Genomic DNA, 27175 nt, shown 5'->3' with positions numbered 1-27175 from the left:
ATCTTTGGCAAGTAATGTAAATCTAGTTGTCTTGCACATATTTCATATTCATTCAACCCCCTCTGATCAGCCTGCGACAATGGAGGTAGATTTTCCAACACCTCCTGTCCTTCACCCCCTAAACAATGTAACAAAAGTGCCTGCTTCCTTTCACCACTCAAATTCGTACCACACACCCTGGCATAATTCTCAAAAATCTTTTTCCATTTCTTCCACTTAATAACCGGTTCTCCTGGATCTGACAAGAAAAACGGCGGCGCCGTAACATTCTGCATACTCACAAAAGGTGTAAAACCCTTCTTCCCCACAATATATTCCAAACCCTACTAGTTGCTAAAAGTACTTAAAGTCCAAAAGGTGTGCCAGTCACCGTATGTCCCAGCACGATGCCGCTATATCAAGCACGGGTCTTCAGGTGTGTTTGTCACCGCAGAGACGACCTTTTCAGTTTAATTCATTTTACAACGCCCAATATTTGTATTCCACAAGTGCAATAAAGTTTCCAAAGAAATGTATATTCCTGTGACCACAAACCAATATAGTGATCCTTATCCAGTCTCCGTCTAAGTTTCAACTTCCAATAGACCGTCGATGTTCTTCTTCGATGTCCTCTAACAATTGCGCTGTAAAAAAAAAAATTTTTTTTTTTTAAAAAAAATACAAAAATTCCTTCTTCCTCATCTAAGATGGCCGCCACGAAACATTTGGTCCGTTTTCTTCAGGCAGTTGGGCTTGCTTTCTCTTTGAGCAATCTCGGATCGTTTTCCTCACTCAAAATGGCCGCAACCAAACATCCAGTCTATTTTCTTTAGTCAATCTGGCTTGTTTTTCTCCTTTCACCACACTCAAGATGGCCGCCAACAATTCCCACAGCTTTCAGTCCTTTTTCAATTGCTCACTGACCTTCTGACCTCGTGAAGCATACAGAGACCACTTTGATCCTCAGTAAATGCTCAAACAGCTTTCCACAAAGCCCCTACAACCGCAATTTCACACTTTTCTCCGCTAGAACATGCTGCAAGACGCTCGATCCTCTGCCAGCACGTCTCTGTAAGTTATCTCCGTTTTTCTCTTAAATAATCCAAGCTCTTCCTTCTTTGTTGTTGTTGAGGCTGTCCCTTCCTCTGGGTTCCTTTCTCCCCCCAAGCGTCGCCAGTGTAATAAAGTGAATCCACACCAGATGAAGATATGTGGTAGGAGGTATTTATTACAGCCTCAACCAACAGCCAGCATATCCACTCTTCCGCATATCAACTGTCATCAGAGAACCCTCATCACAGAACCTCAGAACAAACTGGTTCCATGCCCAGTGTTCTGGCATGGAGCCATGTTACATCATTACATACAGCTTATCTGAAAAACCTTTTTTATTTGTCTTTTATGGCCTTTTGCGTGGGGAAAATGTAGTTGAGTGACGGAATTAGTCTATAATGGACTAAGGTCCTGATTTAGATTTCAGAACCCGGGTTGCTCCGTCACAATGGTGAAAAATATCCCATCTGCTAAAAAATATAAATTATATTCGTCATCATTGTGATGGAGTAATTCGTCCGCCAAAATCTAAATCAGGCCCTAAATATGTACTTACCTTTCAATGAGTTACATGATGTCCTTAGGTTTAATGATGAGTGAGTTCACTGTTGGTGCATTACAATCATCATCCTATTGTTTTGTGGAAATTGCTATTCGCACATGTTTTAGATTTTGAAATGCTTATTCGTATTTAATGATTTGCCCTTATTGTTGTTTTATATTGATGTTTTATGTGCTTTTATGGTTCAATTGAGCCAAATCAAGTAAAGAATGATGATTGTATGATGCCTTTAGTTTCACTCTCCTATAAAACCTTTTATTACACGATCAGTCTTTTTTATGTATTTATGTTCATGGGAAAATGTCATGTTGTGATTGTGTTAACAGTTTTTGACCCCTTTCTCATTGTTTATCTTGTGCATTTTCTATATACAGTTTGTATGCAAGTCCATTAATGTTCATGTTTTTATGCTAGACGTTTAATGAATAATAAAAATGTGTATATACTCTTTTTGAAACTCCACCTTTATTTACCCTTTTCTTAACACATATTCATTTTCAATTGAGGTTAAGTGTTAGTTATTATGTTGTATGACTTTGAATTGACTCTGCTAGGAGCACACCTCTGTTGTGCACAACCTGGAGTGTATGCTGCAGAGTTGTGCTGTGTGTCTATACAATAAGAATGTAATAATCAGGAGATTAGTAGCTGTCATCAATATTCAGAGTGTTGCTGCTCTGGTCGATGAGGTGTAATTGTATGATTCTACAAAACCACTAATTATTATTTGTCTGTAAGAGTACAAGTGCTACTGTGTTGGCAGAGAACACTTCATAACTCCAAAGGCTCTATTACGGAAACAAATCTCATCTATGTGTAGACTGATCTGGTTAGAATGAAAGAGAACTCTTTTAGAGCCGGTAAGGTTTGTTGTACCTCTGGGTTCTGCTGGGAAGAAGCTCATGATCCTGTAGTGTATTGGTGATTGAAGGAATTGTTAGAGAGACATTACGGGTTAACCAATGATTGAGGTTTTTGAAACACACAAATGGTGCATCTTTTGTGCACAGAAAGATGTAGATGACTCCAGAACTGTCTGTATCTGTTCTTTTTTTCTCATTTAGGTGCAGCCCTTTTGGGACAGAACAAAACTAAGGAAGTGTGATTTAGTTGGATGAAATGTGTATACTTACAACTTACAAAAAATATGGCTGTATTCAAAATCTGCTTTTTGTAGTACTTTTAGTAGTACCAAAGGAGTAGTGCTAAAGTAGTACATCATACTATTCACAGACATATGAGTTTAAATCTGCCCCTCAACTTCTCCTACCTTTTCTACGGGATTTTCAGACATATCTCAGTTCACATCTTAGTAGTGAATGTGGGCAGGGTGGGGGAAGTAGCTGAGAAATGGGGCATTCGTACTACAAAATAGGTGAGGTTTAGGGAGAAGCAAGGAGGTAAGAAGGGGTTTAGGAAGGGGAATGCACCCATCCCCAAAAGAGTAAAATCTTTGCTATTCAGAAACTGCACTTCTAAAGTAACTACTGCCAAAAAGGGACCCGAAACAATAGTAAATTACTCCAACTCAGATCTGGAGTAAGTACAGTCACTGCCACCCTCCCACAGAAAATAATGGTGGAAGCGACTTCAAATAAAGAAACATAGGAAATACAATAAACAAATATTTTAAATTAATTGAAAATATACATAAATATAATTTAATGGTATTAACCATCTAAAGATAAATCAGACTATTTAATCAAGAACCTATTTTGAACATATCAATACATTTTTATTGGAGTATAAATAAATTACTTATTGAGAACCATTTTTGAATTTATAAATTAACGTAACATTATATTTTATGGAAATGTAATTACGTTTTTTTCATTATTTCTATACATCAATTTGAATCATTATTATTGCATAATAAAATATACCTTTTTACTCTAGGTTAAAATGTATTTTTTAATTTAAACCCCAGAAAATTATTTTAATATTTGTCATAAACATATGTTTACTATTTTTTTAATTAAATTAACTTTCTTACTTTTTCCTATACATTACCACAGAGGGAATCCACAGTTGGGAGGAGAGCTCACTTTGGTAAATTATAAGGGGAATTTAAATAGTTTATTGTTGTTTTCTCCATTTATGATATGCATAGGTGTGAGTTCCTCAATACACAACTTCAAACTTTGTTCAGTTGTGAGAGTACAACAATTATGGATTTGCTGCAAGCCATGGTAACTGTATTGTGTGGTATGTCTCCTTAAACATTGGCAAGCAACTCCTGCTCCTAGGACAGGGTTGTGTTATACCCAGGGTCTCTGCACAGACATCCAATTCAGTAGGACCCTGTCAGGGCTCCAGTAATTCATTTCCACAATGTATGAGTGGGACTGCTGATTACTCCCAAAAACAAGTAGCTTCACAGCATCAGTTTTAATAGCAGAATGAGATCCAATGCCTCTGGTTACAGTGACTGTACTATACTAAGGATAATTCCTCTGGACTACATATGTTCTTACCCTGCTGGTAGCATAGATACTGCCTTCCCCAAACTAAATTAGCTCAGAAGGCACAAGCAGATCTATGAAGGTCCACAGTCATTTATAGGTCCTCCACCTCTGCCGGATTTATTAATATGAACCCATTTGTGCACACAGATATTGTCTGACCATATCTTTCTAGGAACTGTGAAAGTGTCCGATAGATTGACTGGTGACATAAATCTAAAACCTGATGCAACATTAGTCTAGGACAAGTGTCTACTTATCACCATGTCATGGTCAAATAAGATCAAGCACAGACATATAGTCAAAATAGAGTAGTCTGAATTGATGTCTTATGTCAGAAATGCCAGTCTCTGATAAGATTTAGTCTACAAAGATTGACATTTGACCCCTTAGAGAGGTCCTTCATCCAGATTTTCATCCGAGATTCTGCCAGAAGACAGTCTCACCTACTATGGTCACCCTTTGATGATCTCAGTGCTGATAAAGCCAACTCCTGGAGAAAAGCAAGTACTGCAGCATGTGTTTACCCTTCACAGGGCACACTATCTTCAGCCACCACTGATAAGAACAGCCCTTGCTGTCAACAAGATATGTGGTACATCTCTTCTCCTGAAGAAAATCTAGACTGCTAGTTGATCTGCTTCCCATGCTCTCTCTAACTATAGCGCATAGAAGTAGGTTTTAGGGTGTTAGGTTTTAGATGACATTCTAAACATGCTAGAAATGTTAATTTTATTCTTATTACTTTCAAAGTGCCTTCTTGCTGTTTTAAGAACATCCTGTGTAGTTGTTTTAGATATACTGCAAACAGGTTATTTTTGTCGTAATACATTTTTTTATCTGTTCTATACTTCTTATTGCATTGTATCAATCAATCAATCAAACCAGAATTATAAAGTGCTGCTAATCACCCACAAGGGTGTCTAGGCGCTGACAGCCAAGCTGCTTGGGTGGAATCTGTTGAATAGCCACGTCTTGAGTCCCTTTCTGAATTGCTGAAGAGAGGGGGAGGTCCAGAAGTGGAGGGGGAGGCTGTTCCAGGACTCCATGGCGAAGCAGGAAAAGAAGTGTCCTTCACTGTTGCTTCGGTGGATGCAAGGGAGAGGGTGGTGGGGTGCAAGTGTCTGGAGTGTTCGTGGAAGCTCAGGCGGCAGTTGATGTTTGCTGGTCCTTGATGGTGCAGGGCCTTATAGATGTGGATCAGCATCTTGAATTGAGATGTGTGTGATATTGTGAACAACAAAATATTTTTGTTTCTGTTACTGCGCTGTCCCTGAACCATTCATAGGGATTGTCAGTAACCCAGAAGCAATAATTATACTGTTTTGAATTAGATTCAGCGGTACTACAGTAACCTGTCTTTTACATTCAGTGCCGGTGCATTGAACTAAGTACACCTGTGTCACCCCTGAATGGAAAAGCAAATCTTGTAGTATTCGCCTAAATTGTAGTTAATGCAACAGTGGCAAAGAAGTATAACAATCTCCACAACTACATAAATTACTGGGCATTTCACAAGGTCATGATGAGGAAGCCATATCACATTCCGCTTAACTTAGTTGCTTTGGATCAGATAAAGATAAAGATCGTAATGTGTTAATTTGACTTACCAAAGGGTTTGCATAAGTGACATATTTGTTTTTACACTCATTCTGACTCTACAAACATCCAGTTCAGCTCAGTATCAGATAATCCCTATTCACATAGATAGATTAAACTCATGAGTGTTTTAAGAGTTCACATTTTAATTTTCAATAGAATTTAATGTAACAAAACCTAAAAATAAAACATTTTATATTAAACTCCAAAATATGTTGACACCTTTTTGAAATTAATAAACTAATGTAACTCATATTAAAACATGAATACAATACCTTTAATTAATTCTAAACAGGACTTTTAATAATTATTAATGCATAATAAATAATGTAAGTTTTGTTAGGTGAGAAGTTATTTTTTAACTTCAAATTTTTTTAAAATAAAATTTATATTTAAAATAATTGAGGATTGAATTTATTGTAAATAGTGCTGTAGCATGTTTCAGTTCTACTTTAAAAATAAATAAATACATTAAGGGCCTCATTACAACCCTGGCGGTCAAAGACCACCAGGGCTATATCGGCTAACAGGCTGGCGGTACAATCTGGCGAATTACGACTGCGGCGGTAGAGCCGCGGTCGCACCGCCGGGACCGGCGGTTTCCTGCCATGGTTGTCCTGGTGGTTTTAATCGGCCAGGGCAGCGCTGCTTGCTTGCTGCTGGCAGCGCTGCCCAGGGGATTACGAGTCCCCTTCCCGCCAGCCTGTCCATGGTGGTGAAAGGCTGGCGGGAAAGGGAGTCGTGGGGCCCCTGAGGGCCCCTGTATTGCCCATGCACTTGGCATGGGCATTGCAGGGGCCCCCAGGCACAGCCCCACCCTGCTTTTCACTGTCTGCACAGCAGGCAGTGAAAAGCAACCTGTCGCACGGCCACAACACCGCCAGCTCAATTAGGAGCCGGCGCCAATGTTAAGGCCGACATCACCGCTGGGCCGACGGGTGGAAACTATATTTTCATCCGCCGGCCCAGCGGGGATGTCATAATGTGGCCGGCGGGATTGAGGCTGCATAGGCAGCCGCTTGGAGGTAAAACAGGCCACCTGCCAGGGTTGTAATGAGGGCCTAAATGTACATTAAAATCTAATGTACAAATACCAATGCAACTAGAAATGGACCATAGTGACGGAGATGGCAGATTATGGAAGGGGCAAGAGAATGATGATGAAGAAAATAAGAATGTGAAATTGGTTGTTAAGGTTATGTAACAAAGCCCCTCCACCAGAGACAACAAAATTGACATGCATACAACAAGAATGGAACTTCTGAATTCTAAGTTAGATAGGCAAGAGCTTTGTTTGCAAACTGGAGTGCAATGTATCTCTGACATAGAGGACAGTGTAGAAGAAGGGGAAAAAAAACGTTTAACTATGGAACAAGTTCTACACATATTTAAACTTAAAACAAAGATTTGGAGGTCAGATCCACATGAAATACCCTGCGGTTTCTCGGAGTGCCGGAGTCTACAAACATGGGAAAATTGCAATCCTTTATAGAAGAGCTGCTGAATTCTCCATTCAGGGCAAATAACTTTTTCAAACTGCTTGTCGTAGAAAAAGCATACATATTGGCACTGAGACCATCACTGGGGTCTGCAATGTGTCCAGTAATTGCACAGATAGGGACACTGCTCTCCAACTTGCAAGGGAAAAGTAGAAGCTATTTCACAATGGAGATTAAATATCTATTTTCCCAAATTTCACTAATACTGTACAGGTGCATGGCGGGACCACATCCTGCTTAAGAAGAGAACGCACAGCAATTGAATATGCTATGCTCTAGCCTGCTGCTTTTGCATATCAATTAAGGGAAGGCACCACATCTTTTCGAGTCCAACATAGGCATCTGTCTTCCTTAAAAAAATGAAACTGCTGCTGTCTGGTTGCTGAGCATGCATTGATGCATCTTTTGGCTCTGCACAACTTTTGTGATCTTCAATAATGTGCAAAGGTACAATATACCTGTCACTCTGTGGAAACCATAATGGCTGGTAAGTGGGTATATTTTTGTGGATATATTTTTGTCAACCTATATTGCTGACTTAGGATGTTCTCCCAAAGTTAATATGGTGGTTGTGCTATGTGCTATGAGTGACATGAATACTGATTATTAATAATTCATCCATAACTATCTATCTATCTATCTATCTATCTGTATATAGATTAATTGGCTCAACTCCCTTTGTCTCGTACACAGTACATCCACTCAGTAAGACGCCAGAGCGCTGTATTTCCACGCAGGCTGTGGGAGAATAATGGCAGCACAACCAAGTCTGTCATGTGGGTATTTCCACCTCAAAACGTGTATTTGTTTCTTGAAATGAAAATTCAAAAACGTGCATTTAGCTGACAAGAATAGTAATGCGTTTCGCCACGAAAGCCTTCTACTAACCACCATAAACTTTTGTGAAGGTGATTTAAAAAGATCAAACAGGTCACATGGCCCCCTGAGAACCACTGAAACAGAGGAGTTACTTAATATCAACTCCAATAGGTGAAATTAATTCAGTATTGTTGCACAATTCGTATGGTACATATTAACACACAAAGACTAAAGATGACACTAAAAATAAAAAATGGGAATGAATATAACAATTGATCATTTGGTAAGAGAGGAGCTATCACCATACGATTTCGCACACAGTTTTAAAGAAACAATAGATGAAGTCAATGAAAAAATTCATCCTGAACTTCTCATGATTGATGTTCTCACCATTTGCCCTGCTGCTTCATTTATAACCTACTCCACAGGATATCATATGATTAATATTATATGTATTTACAGAAAGAGATTAGAGAAGTGTATTTTCTATTTTTGACCTTGCTAAATAGATCTTCTGATTCTAAATGTAAACCCTTATAGCCTTTCCAGCTAAAAGGAAGAAGGGGAAATTTAAAGAAATTCAGCACTGATAATGGTAAAGTACCCTATTGTCTCAGTGTAACTCTTATATGTATACACGTCTCAACACCTAACAAATTATATTGGTCAATCATAAATCAATCAATCAAAAAAATTTATAGAGCGCGCTACTCACCCGCTACTCATGGAATAGGTGGTTACAAAAAGACTGTAACATAGCTTTTTCTGTATGTGTCACAATTCAAAACCAGTACATCTTTTCCTCATCTTTCATGTAATGACTGTATTTGGTCCAGTGCCCTTATGACAGTTTACTTGTCTATTAATTAGACGTCCTCAAACCCATAGTCTCATTTAAGTGACCAAATCAAATTTCAACATTATTTTTATTTTGTGTATCACATCTCAAACCTATGCAAATTAAGTTCAACTGTCATACATCTGGGCAACTGCATACTATTATAGCAATTTGACAGCTTCAAGGTTAGTTACCCAGCTTAATACAACTTTTAGACTTATTGTCATAAGGAATACATGAGGACTTGAGGAGATAGTCATTGTGAAATAACATGAAGCTCCGCATCACAGTTCAATCCCCATGGTATCTTGGTACCCATTGAGATTATCCATCTAGACTCAGATTTCTGAAGACTCAGTTTTCAATTTCCCCCTCTCGGAGATTTCATGATATGAAGAATCCCAAAGTAACAAAGACCTATATATATATATATTCACCTAACTACCTAACTATAACGTCCCTGTAACCTTTGTTTTTTCAGTGAATTTCCATGTTTTTTAATGCGCCAGGGGGTTGACCGTAGGACTTGGTCTGTGGCCAGGCCCCGCAACTAACCCTGCCGGGCATCTAACCCCCCCATGCGTGCATCCAACCACACACCCCACACAGCCTTCGAGGGAAAAGCAAGGAGAAGGCACACAAAACACTTGTGAGAAAGCAAGTAAAAAACAGTGAGAATAATGGAAAGGCAGGTAGAAGGCAAGCAAAAGGAAGGGATGAGAACAAGGAGAAAGCAGTGAGAAGAAAGGAAAGGCACGTACCAGGCACACAAAAAACAGGGGTGACTGCAAGGAGAAAGCAGTCAGGAGGGAACGGTATGGAGCAGGCACCCAAAAAACGGACGTGAGGAAGGAAAAAGCAGTGACAAGGAGGGAAATGCATGGATTAGGACCGCAAAAAATGGTAGGGGGAAGCAAGGAGAAAGCAGTGAAAACAGAAGAAAGCAGTGAGAAGGTGGGAATGGTAACGAGCAGGCACGCAAAAACGGGGAAGAGAACAAGGAGAAAGCAGTGAGAAGGAAGGAAAGGCACAGAGCAGACTTGCAAAAAAGGGTTATAGAAAGCAAGGAGAAAGAAGTAAAAACAGGAGAAAGCAGTGAGAAACAGCAAAAGGCAAGGAACAGGCCTGCAACAAACAGGGGTGAGAGCATGGAGAAAGCAGTGGGAAGAATGGGAAAGGCAAGGATAAGGCACACAAACAACAGGGGTGAGAGTAAGAAGAAAGCAGTGAGAAGGGGGAAAAGGCATGGAGCAGGCACACAAAAAACAGGGGTGAGCAACGAGAAAGCAGTGAGAAGAAGGGAAAGGCATGGAGGTGGCACACAAAAAACAGGGGTAAGGGTGAGGAGAGAGCAGTGAGATGCAGGGAAAAGCACAGAGGAGGCACGCAAAAAACAGGAGGGAGCAAGGGGAAAGCAGTTAAAATGAGAGAAAGCAGTGGGAAGGAGGGAAAGGCAAAACGCAGGTGAGCTAAAAACAGGAGTGAGAGGAAGGAGTAAGGAGAGAGAAGGAGGGAAAAACACAAAGCAGGCACACAAAAATCAGGGGTGAGAGCAAGAAAAAAGCAGCGAGAACGAGGAAAAGGCATGGAGCAGGCACAAAAAATAGGGGGTCAGGGCAAGGAGAAAGCAGTGAGAAGGAGGGAAAGACACAGAGCAGGCACACAAAAAACTAGGTTGAGAGCAAAGAGAAAGCAGTGAGAAGGAGGGAAAAGCACAGAGCAGGCATGCAAAAAACGGGCGTGAGAGAAGGGAAAAAGCAGTGAGAAGTAGGGAAAGGCACAGAGCAGGCATGCTAAAACAGAGGGGGGGAGAAAGCAGTGAAAACAGGAGAATGTAGAGAAGGATGGAAAGATTTGGTGTATTATACTGTATGTGTGAGTTTCGGGGTCCACGCTCGGACCGCCACTGAATTGACCCTCGGGTTCCGGTACCAATATTGTGTTTTTTATATATACACATATATATATATATATATATATATATATATCTATATATATATAGCTATATCTATACATATATATATATAGATATATATATAGATATATACATATATATAGAGAGATATATATATCCATATATACATATTATATATATATATCTATATATATAGATATGTATATATATATAGATATGTATATATATAGATATGTATATGTTTATATACGAAAACACTCCTCTCCTGTCTGAAAGAAGGCTTGGCACTCTTTGGAAGGTTTTGAAGTGCTGTTTATTGCTACCAAGGCAAAGGAGCAATGCATCAGTGAAGCAGCCGGCATCACCACGGCCCATAGGGAACCAGACACTGCCAATGATACAGACACGTCCATCACATCAGATACGAGGGATGCTAGTCCCTCTGAAGGGGAAAATAAAAGTGTGGGAATTTTTTTACAACAATTTCACCTCTGGAGCAAGGGGTAGAGGGAGAACCCCTCCCCAAAAAGAGGTTCAAAAGAAGGGGCAGAGGGGGCAGAGGAGGAAAAAGGGAAACAAAGACAAAAAAGAACCAGAGACAACCCCATGAGAACATGGAGAGGGGGTAAGGATAAAGTAATTAATTTGTCAAGTAGGAATCTCACACCACTTACAGAACAGAAGGTCCTTAGTTTTGGCTTATCATTTTGCCCCATGGGACATTATGGGACCCATTACGAGTCTGGCGGATGACGATCAGACCACCACCAATGTGGTGGTCCGAGCACCATATTTTAACAAAGGCGGTCGTGCCACAGTGGGACCGCTAGCACCACCAGAGTCAGAGATCCTGGCTGTCTGGAAGTTGCGGCAGTCCTAATCCGCTAGGGAATACAACCTCGTTCTCCGCCAGCCAGTTCATGGCAGTGGCAGAGAACAGGTGCACTGCCCATGCACTTTGCATGACAGTGAACATTGTGAGGGTGCTGGTGCACCCTGTATTCTACAGCATTGCCACCGGCGCGATTATGAGTTGGGGACAATGCTGTAGGCTGTTTCCCGCTAGGCCAAGGGGCAGAAACCTAGGTTTCTGCCCACTGACCTAACGGGAAACTCTTAATGGGTCCGGCAGGGAAGAAGCCATTATGGAGGCACTCTCCCCGTCGGAAGTTTGGCGGACTATCTAAACTGTCCGCCAAACTCATAATGAGGCCCTATGTCTTTATTTCTACCAGAATTGATGTATTTAAGTTTATTAGGTATGTGAAACTGAAAAAATATCCAAAATGAACTCTGGGCAACCCAAAGCCAAAAAGGTACAAGGAATTGGACAGCCAGCATTGGACATTTTAATCATTGGAGACATCGATTTTCTGACCACTTTTGTGGGAAATCAGGATGAGGGTAGATACTTGGGAGATGTGGAATCCATGTTGGAAGAAGAGGGTATAGTGTTTGATCATTGTGCGCTGACAGACTTTAGGCTCAAGTCCAAATTTACTTAAACGTTGGGTTTCAATATGATTGATGTGTCCCATGAAAAAGTAGTCTCTGATCTAATCAGATTGGAGAGGAAGAAGAGTGGAGTCAAAAAGAATATCACATGGTCACAAAGGCAAGCGATCGAGTCAATGGCAAGAGACAGCAGTATTGTAATCAGACCTGTGGACAAGGGGGGAAACAAAGTTAATATGCCCATTGACATGTACATCATTGAGGCACAGAGGCAGCTGAGTGCCAGAGAGCGAGAACATCAACAGATCAGTCTCTAGACCAACTTCCGGTGCATGTTCGAAAGAGCACCAGAGGCACGGAAACATGGGCTGCACACAATGCAAAACCGGTCTGAATGACGGGGACCAGTCCCACTCCAATTGCTCCAGGAGTGTTGCTCCAAAATACTGCATCATACGTTCATGACACAGCTGCACTGATGGGAGCGCTCTCATTCCTCTGTGTTGCGGCGGGACAGCCATTGCGCATGAAAAATAGCAACAGCAAAATGCTAACTATTATAGCCAAAGTTATAGGAAACCCCCCCAAAATACTGGAGAATATTGAGTGAATGGCTGATGGTATTACACCGAATATGGAGAAGGTGTGAACAAAACCAGAACCAACAGCCTTAAAGAAATGTGCGATTCCAGTAGTACTGGATGCATTAAATATTCATCCCACGAGTTCACCAAAGTGTCTCGGAAAGTTGGTACTTAAAAGGGACTGTATCTCTGCTGACGACCTTGCCACCTGAAGTGCGTAAATCTTGTGTGCAGATGTGAGAGCCACATGTTTTTGAAACAGTAAAGCTTTGAGTCTGCTCAACCTGTCAAAATTATGAAACAACATAAACTATTCCGGCTCGCGTCCCACAACAGTCTTCACCCTTCAGGAGAACACAGCTGCAGTTTGAAAGCACCTGGAACGTAGGTCTAATCAAGGGGACTGGAACTCACTTCAGAATACAAGCCAAGTTTGCAGCAGACGTGTTTCACGCCCCACGCAAAGATAGTTGTTTACAAACCATTGAATGGCTGACAGAAGTCTTGCAGTCACTACCGCTAAGAAAGACTTCTTTCATGCCACAGAGACATTTGTATGAGAAGGGTAACTCCCACATCTCTTGGATGTAACTATCTCCCAGCTTTTCATATCTGCCTACCAGAATGTGTTTTAAACAGGAGGTGAATTGAAGTGTGGAAATAGGCAGATTAATGACCCTGTGTATTAACCTCTCAGCAGATTGTATTTCAGCTACAGGCAACTTTTCTAACTTTTCGATGTTTAGCATGACATAAGTTGCTTCTTTCTTAGCCATTAGTTGTTGTTGTCGCGTTAAATTAAATGTAGAAAATATTTCCCTTGCGCTGACGTGTTGCCAGGGAACGCGACCTACCTTCAGTGTTTGAAGTGTCCATCCCCACCGGAATAATGGACCTTAATTGACTCTGCCCATGATATAATGAAGACATATCTGTTTGTATGATGTCTATTGCAGAAGAGACAATGTTATTTAAGGTGCATATTTGGTCGGACAGGGTATTAATCTCATTAGCTACAAAATCTAATGCCCTCTGTAAGTTTTCCTGGTCTATTTGCCTTAACCGGGCCACGGCCTCCTGTTGGGAAAGTTTCCAAATTTCATTGTATACTTCATATAAGAAGCGCTTTCTGCGTTGTTTTCTGGGGCCTAACAGGAAGTCCTGTAAGTTGGTGTTATTAGATAGGAGACTGAGGTGTTCTCTAGTGAGGGACTCTTTAACCATTGCTGGCATAGTTTTCCTACACTGTATATTGTTACTATATCCACATGTTCGGATGATATATAGTGAGGGTCTCGCCTGGTAGTGCTAAAAACCCCGTGGAGTTTTTAAGACGTTTATGACACCCATTGGTATCTATTGGCCTCAATAATCACCCGTCAGGACGTGACAGTGAAACATTAAACGTGCCATTCTGGACCCATTCATCGAGCTGATCTTCAGTTGTGCGTATATATTTTTGCCATTTATTAAATTTTGCATGTGCAGGAATACTGGGCATGTTCAATTCCTTAATCTTTGCTAAGCCTACTTCTTTTAAAAATATCATTTGACCAGGTATCAGGCATGCTATAAATAAAGCTTCCTTCCCCCGTATTTGCCAATGTCTAGTTGCCCACACACTTTTTAAGTCAATCGACTTCAGGCAATATTCATAGCCTTCTATAGTCAACCGGGAAACAAAGGAATCCAAATAAATAAAGTTAATATTTGTCATTAGTATGCGTGCATTTGCTGTTGTTGGCAATTTAAAATAATATGACTCAGCATTTTTAACATCATGCCCAGAAAAATATGTAAACTTTTCAGAGTATGTTTTAGAACTCCCTTGCGGTGGAGTTGGACAACGTTCCCATTGTGTGTAACTAAAAATAGTCTTTGGGTTACTTGTTCTGTGGATGAAATGGTGCCCATAATAATTATAGCAAGACATATCACCATAATTCTCTTTAGATTGATAAACATCTTTGTTTTCAAAAACAGTGTAATACTGCAATTCAGTCATCATAGAATCTACTGTTTTCACATCCCAATAATCAGAAACAACTCCAGGGTATTATTATACCGTTCATTGAAAGGTATATGTTTTAATAAGCGACTGCATCTTAGATAGCAAAGCGTGAGCTGCAATAACCAGGACGATACAGCATGGCAAGATTAAAATTGTGACAAGGAGAGTAAAGCATAGAAATAATGCTACCATGTTGTCACTAAAATCAATAGACTAATTCCTACATAGGCTATAATAGAGCACAGCATGTTAAGCTCTAATTCTGCCCTTCAAGTTCCCCTGGGAAGACATCATCCCCCACACCTGAGCAAAGGCCTGAAGTCTGCATAAGCAGCTGTAGCGAAGCGTTCAGCAATCAGTATACAGTCATGGTTCTCTGGCTGGAATCTCCCTCTAACGTGTAAGGGACAAGGAAGTGTTTTTATAATAAAACAGCAGATGTTCTGAGAAAATGTCCCTACGTAAGGATGTGTGTTTTTCTATGAATGTCAGAGACAAAACTTGTACCGCGTTCACCGGCACCTACCTTACTACAGCTTCGAAAGAAGCACAAAGTGATCAAGAATGTCTTGTTTGCGAACCTAGTGCTGCCCTAGGCAAAAACAGTTAGATAGAAAGAAATAAAACAAGACCATAAAACTGGCTATGGTAACAATATTAAAATGAAGCTGAATAAAATATATCTAAGTTAAAGTGCACATCGGCAGGCCCAGTATGCTAAAATAACGTGCATGGAGCTATGACTAAAATGGGTACACAACAACAGAATCTCGCCAAGCTCTTTCAGACCATGTGGCAACTGGAAGTTATCCCTCAGGAGCTCAAGGATGCCTCCATCGTCCATCTCTACAAGAGAAAGGGAAACAGGCAGTCTTGTGACAACCACAGAAGAATTTCTCTCCTGGTCACATAGCTGGCAAAATCCTTGCCAGAATCGTCCTCAACCGCCTCACTCAACACATGGAAGATGGACACCTGCCAGAGAGTCAGTGCCGCTTCAGAGAGGGCCGAGGGATAGTGGACATGATATTGCAGCACATCAACTACTGGAGAAGTGCCAGGAACAAAACAGGGACCTTTACACAATGTTTGTGGACCTGATCTAAGCCTTTCACACCGTCAGTTGTGAGGGGCTATGGTGGATCATGGAGAAGTTTGGCTGCCCAGGCAAACTCATCAGTATGGTGCGCCAGTTCCATGACGGCATGCTTGCTCAAGTACTGGATGATGGAGACTCCTCTGATGCCTTTCCAGTCACCGACAGAGTCAAGTAAGGCTGTGAACTGGCACACAGGCTGTTCAGCATGATGTTCTTGGCCATGCTGTCAGATGCCTTCTGCGATGACAAAGAAACCAGCATCAAGATCAGATATAGGACTGATATCAGGCTCTTTAACCTGCGGAGGCTACAGTTCAAGACCAAGGTTGAAGAGGCCTCAATACTGCCACAGAGGTCCAGATCTAACAGAGCATGAACCACTTTTTGACTGCCTGCAGAAATTCCGGCCTCACAATCCGCACCAAGAAGACTGAGGTCTTGCATCAGCCCGCACCGGAGAAGACGTATGCAAAACCAACTATCACTGCTGAAGAAGACATCCTGAAGGCTGTTGACAAGTTTACATACCTCGGCAGCACACTCTCCAGATCTGTGACCTTTGACAATAAGGTAGATACACGCATTGCCAAGGCAAGCTCTGCATTTGGATGGCTGCAGGAGTCAGTGTGGGAGAGTAGAGGTGTCAAACTGTCCACAAAGTTGAAGATGTACAAGGCAGTCATACTGCCCACACTACTGTATGCCTGTGAGACATGGACTGTGCATGAGTGCCATGCCAAAAAGCTGAATTACTTCCACATGAACTGCTTAAGAAGGCTGCTGAAAACTACCTGGCAGAACAAAGTTTCAGATAAAGTTGTCCTTTCTCAAGCTGGTCTGCCAAGTACCTACACCCCTGCACCTTGTACCTATGCCAGACACAGGCCTCCCCTGGAAGGCAAACGCACACAAGGTGGGCAGAAAAAGTTCTACCCTAGCGCAGGACCACACTGCCTGGCAAAGCTGCATCATTAGAGGCGCTACCTCCTACGATCAGAGGCACAGAAGAAGCGTGAGCTGCCCAAATCCATAGTTAACTCCTTGCCGACCAACCCAGTAGACCACTTGTGCCTGACATGCTGCAGAGCCTTCTGAGCCCGCGTCCAACTGATCAGCCACAGCCAGACACACCGTACCCAGTCAACCTCCTCAACTTGATGTCCTTGGTCATAGTAGACAACGACGGACAAACAACATCAACATGTTATTTTCATTATCAGGTTATCCTTATTAGTTTCTCCCTGTATTTTGTTAAATTCTGCAAAATTGGGTGTGCGCACATATCATGCATTTCTATGCAGGGCTGTGATCATTAGGATTTTGCCTTGAACCTTTTTCTGTTTAACTAGCCTCCTTTGGAGAATAGTGGGTCCCCAGCTACCAGCAACGTTGCCCACTTGGGCTCTATGTTTACATGTTCTTCATTATTTACAATTTTTTAGTGCATTGGACAGGTCATGTCGCCCACTTGGGCTATATCTTTACAATATTTTAGTGCATGGGGGCAGGATATGCTTCCTTTCTTGTGAGCTTGCTAATGTACATTTTTGTGTATTACCTGACTATCCTTGGTAATTATGCCTTGAAATGTTGTTGAACATTGTCATATGCGCATTATGCACATTATAGAATGCAGGGCAGATATTATTTCTGTTTTAATATTTCAGACTTCTGTGTGGTATATTTGAATATTTATCAACACATGGGGTACGCTCTTTGGCAAATATAATGCAATTACATTATGCTGCAGATACCATTGTTTGTTTTACATTTATGTATTGAGTTTCCCTTTTTTGTCAAAGAGGGAGGCCATATACAAATTACTGATTTAAGCACTTACTGGTCCTCTTTTGATTTCTTTTGTTTTGTTCACACAAGATAAATTGATTTGGGAAACACAGCCACCCAGTGTGTGAACAAGACTTGGTGCCGAAACGCGTAGCAGAGGGCTGTATTCTTTGGAATAAAGCATTTTCAATTTACTTTGAGAGTGCATACTTCGTCCTTTTTGGGGAGACATCTGGAATTTTGGAAGCCAGAGGCTGCACCCAACAACACGCGCCATTCCCATAGCGGTTGCCTGGCAGCAGCCGCGGCATTACTTAATCATATATATATATATCCAAACAAAGTTGTCCTCTGGACAAAAGCGCACTTTCAACAGGTTGCAGTTTATTTCGGAAAGCAGCAAAGCCAATAACATTCAAAGAATTCTTTACACATTTTCCAGGCCTTACGCATTTCAGACATCTCGTCCCTGGTCACAGGCCAAATGCTTGGGTTGAGCAAATGATTGCAGGCACCTGATTACTTGATTAAATGTTCTGGTGAGTTACACAATGCATCCTGGTAGTGGTAGTCCTGCACATTTATATTACATCTTTAGTAGACAATCATTTCTGCCTTGGTAGGTTGCTGCAGCCAAACACACATTAAAGCACGTTTAAAAACATTAGTAGGTGAATTCAAAGCACAGCACAGTTACCAAGTTTTGCTGAAAGCAACACCACTGCAGATAGAAAGCAGGTCTGTGTGACTTTACGACATCGTCATATAAAGAGCAACAGGATGGAATAATTTCAGCAAAACTTGGTAACTGTGCTTCCTAGTGGCCACTAGTTAATATATATATATATATATATATATATATATATATATATATATATATATATATATATATATATTCATATATATATATATATATATATATATATATATACATACATACATATATACATATATATATATATATATATATATATATATATATATATAACCTAGTGGCAGTTGCCACTAGGAAGTTATGGTTAGGACCATTTTTACCATAGATAGAGTGTTTTTTGTTTTGCCAATAACTTTTACGCCGTTTGATGAATCTTCACAAAATTTTAAAAATGTACACTTTGGTTAGTTCAGCTTCTGTCTAGAGAGTTTCGGGGTGATCTGTTGAGTGGGGGCTAACAAAAAGGGGGGTCCCAAAACACTTTTTCCCTATTCTATGTCAATGGGATGTTTCAACATTTTGAACACGACTTACACCACACTTGGCAGAAAGCTAGGTCTTGAATGGAAAGCACACTTTTCGTGATTTGGTGTAAACCCGTTCAGTAGTTTTGGAGATATTACAGTTTAAAAATATAGATATCTAGTGATGAGGATCCTCCACGGATCCAGCTGTCCCGAGGCTAATATCTGATTGTCTGTCAACACTTGAACAACAAAGTTTTGGCAGCCATCTTTGGTCTCGGCTCCAGCCCCGGCCAACTCCTGCTGTGCTCAGGCCATGGGCAGTGTGGAGTTAGGTGGCTAGTGGGGTTGGCTGCATGCTCTGGCCGAGGGCCATGCACAGCGCAGGGTTGGGGGATTATAGGGGTTGACCGCAGCATCTGGCCGCAAGCCAGGATCCCACAGGAGTCCCGCAAATTGGTGTTTTTTTTAAAAGAATAAAAGACCCGTCGGCCAGGGCCACGGGGTCTTTACTAATATATATTTGGGCAAGCGGGCATTAATGAGACCCCCCCCCCTCCCCAAGCCAGTTAGGGCCCAAGGGACCACATCCTCATGTTCCAAATGGTAATCTAAAGGGAGGGGACATAAGATTCCCCTCTCTGAGCTGCAAATGGACCCCAGGAACCCTATCATAAAGGCCCAAATTGATAAAAAAGGCCCCATCCCCAAACCTCTTTTGGGCCCCAAGGACCCTATTCCCCGAGGCCAGAATGCTAATCCAAGGGGAAGAGGTCCACCTGCCCCACCTCTCCATGCCTATTTTGGCCCCAGGGACCTCATCCCCCAGAGTGAGATAATCTGCAGTGTCCCAGGAGACAGCACGTCCCCCCTTCCCTTATTAAAAAAAATTAAGGCCCTGGGGAATGGGGTGCACCCCTCTCCCCTCATAAATAATTATATACAGGAGTCCCTAAAATAAATTGAGTGATCAAGGAGTGACAGGAGCAGCTCATTTGCAGCTCATTTATTATTCACTGCTCCTTTGGATGAGCACCCCATAATTCTCCGCAAGGGTTTTAAAAAATATTTTGTTGAGCTTGGTGATGCCCCTAGAATAGGAGGGTGGTGCTGGGGGGGGCACCACCAAATATTTTTTTATTGTTGTGGGCTACAGGGAGTTCAGCAGCCTCCCATCACCGTTATAAAACACAGTAAGATTCTCATTATGAGTTTGGCGGAGCGGATTACTCCATCACAAACGTGACGAATATCCCGTCCGCCATATTAAAAGTTTCATTATATTTATATTTTCATTATATATATCCTATGGAACTTGTAATATGGTGGACGGGATAACCGTCACATTTGTGATGGAGTAACCCCCTCCGCCAAACTCGGAATGAGGCCCTAAATCTCCTAGTTCATTAAACTATGACCCAGTGAGAATTTACCATCTTTTTTAAAGCACTCCTAGCTGGAGCACTATGCTCTTTAGCAAAAGTGCAAGGCCCTCTTGTGGTTGTTGTTATGATTGCATTTTCGGGCTGAAAATGATAAAAGAAAAACTCAGAGACATGCATGTTTTAATTAAAAAACAAATATATATATATTTCTGACTTTTTGTTTCACCATTTTCCATCCACAAAATGCAATAATAAAAACTATATAAAAAGAAAGAGTCACAGACAATGTTTGTATTAAAAAAATTATAATAATCAACATTATTAAACATTGCATTGTATGAATGTTTGACATATACATTTGGTGAAAACATATTAGTGATTTTTGAGAAAAATGATAGATCTGCTTTACATATATTGACATGCTCACCCGTCAGAAACTCAATAGGATCACTTTTTATATTTTTTTTTGCAGAAGGCTGCGGCTTAGGGATGGCTGCTAGCAGGGGATAGGCCCTGTGGCCAACACCCCACTACACATGGCCAAAGGGCATGCATGGTGAGGCTTGGCTTTATGAATTCTAATAAAATATTACTTTAAGTAAAAAATAGCCCTAGAAATGCACTGAACAAAACCAAAGGTCAAAGTGGCATTATGGTTAGGTACAAATTTCAGTGACAATGTAATGTTTTGTAAAAACACTGAAATTCATCAGTTATAGTTATCTCAGGTACCTATATCTTTTGCCCTAAAGTAACTATGACTCGCACCCTCGCCATGCATAGCTAATTACCCCACATATTACATCCGTCATGATATCTTCTATGGCATCATCGATAATATCACTGCAACATCTGAAATTACATCATTGATGACAAGACTGAGCATGGTGGGGCCTTGAGTGATAGTTATCTTAGGGCACGAGTTATAGTTACAAGAGACAATTATACTAGAGGATGAAGGATCACAAGAAAAGAGTAGCCAGCCTGGGCAAAAGTCTGGATTCCAAAGGATGCAATAAGCCACAAAGAAATGGAATATCCATGAAGAAGTGACTCAAATAAATTCAATTAAATTCAAACTGGTTTTGTATAGCACCTGGCTAACCGAACAGGCCACCCCACACTTTTGACAACCACTTCAAGCTGCTCCAGGAATACACACGCTCAGGTCCTAAAAAAGTGAGTTTTAAGAAGTTTCCTAAAAAACAATTCAGACTGCTGACTTCTGACGGGAGCTGGGAAAGCATTCCAAAACCTATGCGCCAGGAAGGCAATGGCCACCGCTCCTTGCTTTTTTTATCCTAGGAATTGACAGAAGTCACTGACTGCTTGAACGAAGAGACCTTACTGGGACATAAGAAGCCAATAGATTCTGGATAATGATTGGGCCTTTTGCGTGAATGGAACAATACACAATACACATGGCCATGAAGAAGATTTGCTTTTCCACTGCCAGCAAATGCAGGTCTATTAAAGCCACTCTGGGTGAATTAAATTTTGAAATTTCATAAATTATTCTGGCAGCTGCATTCTGGACCACCTGGAAACATTTAGGCCCTCATTATGTCCCTGGCGGTCTTCTGACCGCCAGGGTAATGTGGCGGTATTACTGCCAACAGGCTGGCGGTACATACCGCCACATTATGAGATTGGCGGGTTGGCTGCATCCAACCCGTCAATTTACCACTTACACTTCCATGGCGGTATGAGCCGCAGCCGGAGAAGTCCATCTCCAGCCCGGTGGCCGACAGAGTACCACCCCTGGCATTATACGCCAGCCTACAGCCATGGTTTCTGTGGCTTTGGCAACGCCACGGAAAACATGGCAGTAGGCCCTACAGGTGACAGGGAATTCCTTCCCTGTCACCGGTAGGTGGCTCCCCCACCCCCCCAACTCTCACCTGACATCCCCGCCCCCTCCATCCAAAATCACCCCACCACCCACCGCCCCATACACACACTAACCCACCCACCCCCTCGGATACACAAAATAACACCCCCACCCCCCTCCGGTCTACTCACTCAACACACGCACACACCAGCAGACACGCACACACCACACAACTGCCCCCATCCCCCACAGCCACACACATCACCCCCATCCCTCCACCCCCACTACAGTCACAGCGCCCCTTTCGGGACCTCAATCGATACCCAAACTATGTTATGGTCAGACCATATTATAGTCAATGGGTCTTCCGCCATCAGCTCTTTGATGTTTGTGAATATGGGGTCTATTAGATGCCCTCTATTGTGTAGAGGGCTTTACTATCTGACAAAATTGTAATGCCTCAAGATCATGAGCAAGACCCTTTACAGGGTTTTTTTCTCAGTTGGCTCGAATTGTAAATTAAAATTTCCTAGCAAGGTAAAGTTTGCTTTTTGAAGGCTGCTCTCAGCCATTAGCTTTGGCAGAGCTGTGATAAATTGGGAGGAGACACCAGGGGGGTGATACCTTACAATTCCTGAGAAGGCGAATATTAGACCAAATTCCAGAGAAAATTGGAGGCTTTCATTACCTTGCATATCTAGGTCTACGAAATTAGCCTTGTATTGTTTTTTTAAAATAATAGCAACCCCGCCTACTCTATCCTCAATGTTGCTAGTTGTGATGGTATCCTCCAGGTGGAAGATTCATCACTATATCAGGGATTCATTAATTTTTAGCTATGTTTTGGTATGAAACATTGCACCAGCTTCTTTTGAAAGCAACATGAAGATTTGGGAGATTTAGGGTTGACCAGTAATGCCTTGGGGCGTTCAGCCTTCTAATTACACTTTATACAAGTATTGGGACCTTCCCATAGGGGAAATTAGTTCCTGCAGCTATTAGTTATCCCCTTATAAATTTGAAGCAAATTTTCTGAGCAATAAATTAGGAGCATCTTCAATTGAAAAATGGGCAGAGTTTCTGCCCCCTGCCCCAGCCGTCGGTAGACAGGAGCAGAAGGATTTGCGCAGGCATGCGCAGTAGTATACATTAAGTACCGGGCTGGAGCGCTAAAGAAAAAGACTAGACCACTCTTTAAAATGGTGGTTGTAGTTCAACTGATGTGGCAACTAAGATGAGGTTGCAGCAGCACTAGGCATGGCCACAAGTCATTAGCAGATGAATAAAAGTGCCCCCCCCGCCCCTGTCGACACCTTTCACCATTAAAATGTCCCCAGCACTGTTAAAAACACAGCACCATCAAAAAAGATAACTTTAAACAAAACAAATATTTCAAAATCAGCAAACAGAAGTGTCAGTATAAAATATTACTAAGACAAGGGCCATAATTAAAATAGAAGGAACTCTGGGTAGTGTCCAGGTTTAGGTGGAAAGCACCTCCTTTATATAGAGCACACTACAACACCAGCAACACTCTGAATCTGCCCACCTCAAATGTCTGTTAATCTAGCAGAGTTTTAAAACAAAGGATTAGCACAGTGCCATCCACTCAGAGTTAGATAGGGACAAAGTCTTTTGGCATTTTACAGAAAAGTCTTTAAGCATACGATTAGCTAGTGACATCCACACCGAGCTAGAAAGGGACAAAGACTTTCTAGCTTTTTACAGCAAAGTCTTTGAGCATTGGACTAGCACAATGACAAGTTACAAAAGCCTTTCCCCCAGACACGGTATTAGAGCTTTGGATTGGTAAAATATCATCCAAACCAACTTGGAATGAAGAAACATATGACACATGTTTCACTCTTCTTAGAGCTCATCAGACAGGTACAGCATTGTATATTCACAAGGGAGCACCCAGAACAAGTTAAAAAAATACTCTTTCAGGCCTAGAGAGCTGCATAAATTATGCAAAACAGGGTTGGCGGCGGGTGGAGTGCGCAGTTAGCCGTCATGCTGATTACAACCTTGTTCTCCGCCACACTTTTCATTGTGGTTTTACCGCCATGAACATGCTGGCGGAGAACAGGTGCAGTGGGGCACAAGGGTCCCCCTGTCCAGCACCAATGCAATGTTTATTGTCTGCTGTGCATGCAGTGAACATTGAGAGGGGGCTGGTGCACCCGCAGGTGACAGCATTGCAAGCTGAAGACAATGCTGCCTCCAGTTTCCCGCTAGGAAACCTTGGTTTCTGCCCATCAGCCTAGCGGGAAACTCGTAACAGGTCCGGCTAAACGGGTCGCCGCTACGGCGGCTGCCACCTTGTTGGGAGTTTAACGGACGGGTGTTCCCGTCCACCAAACTCATAATTAGGCCCCGGGACTTTTGCCATCTTTATAGCAACATTTTTAGGCGCAGGATTAGCACAGTGCCATCTATGCTAAGTTGAAAATGACAAAAGCCTTTACTACTCCAGGCACAGTATTACAGGTTTGGATTGGTAAAATACAAACCAAGCCAATTTAAAATAAATAAAAGCGCCCCTGAACAAATGTTTCACTCTAGTTAGAACTCATCAGAGAGGTACAAGCTTGTCCAAACACAAGGGAGCACCCAGTATAAGTCAAAACAATACTGTTATTCTGTTCTGGACACACCAGTGTGCTCACAGCCAACTGCTCGATACTTAAATATGTATATTTGTAAATATGCCTTGGAGTGTCCTCTGTTAAGCACGCCTTTTACTGTAAACGTAAAGCTACATATACATCGATGGATACTGCATATGGAAAATGTATAATGTGCTAAGTTTGGAAATGTGTGATATTATTTATGAACAAAAGTATATTAAAAGAATAAGTAAGCATTGGCAAAGCTGCTAGGTCTGCCTTGGCAAGTTTTTGATTTTATTTTCATGAGTATTATTGCACATCCAAGTAACAGACATAAGTAATCAAAAACTTAAAATGCTGCTGTCTAAAATTAGAGGGCATATTATAGGATGATTAAGAAAGCATGGTTCTCTACAAACCACATGAAATAGTTAAAGAAAAAGCCATTTTCTTACCTCCCTCGCAACACGTGCAACATCCTGAAAAGTAAAAAATAAAAACCTATGATCAAATCTTTGAAAATTACTTTTTTTTCACACCCATCATCTCTATCAATAGTAGTAAAATGACATGCATCTCTATGGACATGTCACAGTGACAGGCGACACTTGATGTTATCCAATGAATGACGTGTGATGCAACAGCATACTAGTGGCTGTTTCATCTATGCATTACAGAGAAATAGGAATGAAACACAAATTATATAACACCAAAGAAGATTGATCCTCCTCCTTTTAAATGTTTGACAGAAGAACATTTCAAGGAACATATTTTGGTAAAGTTTTATCAAAAGGTTTCTAAAAAGACTTCTCTTTCACAGAAACTGGCAGATCATCCAAAGGTTCAGTGTTGCAGTGCCCTGCCACATGTGAGTCCTATGGTACTGTCCCTACTCACACTGAAAGGCAGGCTGCCATGATCAGCCTCCCCCACACTCCCCCAGAGCCACAGGACTAGAGTTTCCAACCCCTTGGTGCAAGGACTCGGTTAAATGAGCCAATATGAATTATAAAAAATGTGACTGTGAGTTGTACACAACACACTGAGCAGCACTGTTAAATTAATGTTTTCTGATTATGATCAGTCCAACTAGATGGGTTTAGGAACACAGTGGGCCTCCAAAGCCTCTTTTAGGGCATACAAACTTGTTTATTTCTAAAACTGAAGACTATTGCATAAAATATGAAAGTTAGGTGACCACACAGAATGAAAAAATAAATGAAAAAATAAATGCTGCAATGCATAACCTGGTCAGGTAAAACAATATGAACATTCCCAACATGGTTAGCAAGTTTGTAGCACATTTATACCCTATCACTAATTATAAGAGCTATGCTGGATGTTAGCAAAAGCAGAAAATAGTTAGCCTACAAATTAATACCTTCTTCCAGTAAAGTGTAGATTTTCGTGATAAAAATCTAGAGATGTTAAGTAATCATTTTGATAGACTAATGTATGGTTTACCTTTGATTTAATGATCATATTAACAAAACGGGTAACTTTATGTATTGACCACCATCATATTCACTGACTTATGCTAAACTAAGCTAAGTGGAGTTATATTCCATTGCAAAAGAAGAGTGTGCATTCTAACCAGAAAACGTGTTAATAGCGACCTCATGAGGCTTATGAATTATTGTCTGATACAAGCTCTTTTTTTTATTTTTTACTTTTTAATTATTTTTGCTGCAGGTGCAATTACATTACACAGATCAAAACTTGATCCTGTTACATCATGACATACAATTTTTGTAAATCAATCTAATGTACTACAATTCTTACGAATGCCCTTATCCCAATAATAATTGAGCAAATATATCTGTAAGTATATCTGTAATCGCGGCCTTGTATCTTAACCTCTATCTCCCCCCCTAACCCAATCGTTCTCCACAATTCTCATCTTCCCCCCATATACCCTGGTATCTCTGTAAAGCTCCGACTTGTTGGGCATTCAACTTTTCTTTTGCCGTATTGCCTCCATCTTTGCCTCCCATGCCGCACACGTGGGGGGTATTGGTGATTTCAACGCCTGAAGTGATTTGGCTATCAAGGTGCCCACAAATATTATTTGTCTAGCGGAAATAGACAAATCTGTGCTTTGTGTAATACCCCATAGTGCCACTAATGGGCTAGGAGCTAGCTCATATGATATTATGACACTAATCCTTTGAAAGATCTTTTCCCAGTACCCTGCCAAGTGCACGCATGAGAAGCACATATGTAGCCAATCCCCCTGGGTCCTTTGACAGCGCGGACACAGACCTGATGCCTCCGGACACATTTTCTTTATTCTAACGGGGGTATAATATAGCAGCCATTTGGAATAAAGTGTAATTCTTTTAAGATTTGCCCCTCTAAGTGCTTTTTGTGACACCTTGTTGTGCTTTCATCATTGTTGTATTCCTATTTTACACCCAGTAATATTTTCTACTCTGACCAAAAGTTGGGATATTGCCTTAATTGAACACCCTCCCTGAAGTGTCTTATACCATCTGACAAAGCCTA

The 27175-nt window shown here is 41.3% G+C and overlaps 1 protein-coding gene across 1 annotated transcript in view; it reads right to left on the bottom strand.

The window, feature by feature from the left end:
- The window catches only part of LOC138293608 (adhesive plaque matrix protein 2-like), a 562975-nt gene that overhangs the window by 95395 nt on the left and 440405 nt on the right, over positions 1–27175 (bottom strand). The window contains exon 13 of the mRNA XM_069232882.1: positions 25126–25149. Within this exon, the coding sequence (XP_069088983.1) occupies positions 25126–25149 (24 nt within the window). The remainder of the gene's footprint in view (positions 1–25125; positions 25150–27175) is intronic.

This window comes from Pleurodeles waltl, chromosome 4_2 (genome assembly GCF_031143425.1).
Source record: "Pleurodeles waltl isolate 20211129_DDA chromosome 4_2, aPleWal1.hap1.20221129, whole genome shotgun sequence".
In the NCBI taxonomy this organism is placed as follows: domain Eukaryota; kingdom Metazoa; phylum Chordata; class Amphibia; order Caudata; family Salamandridae; genus Pleurodeles; species Pleurodeles waltl.
This window is presented reverse-complemented; position numbering and strand designations above follow the sequence as displayed.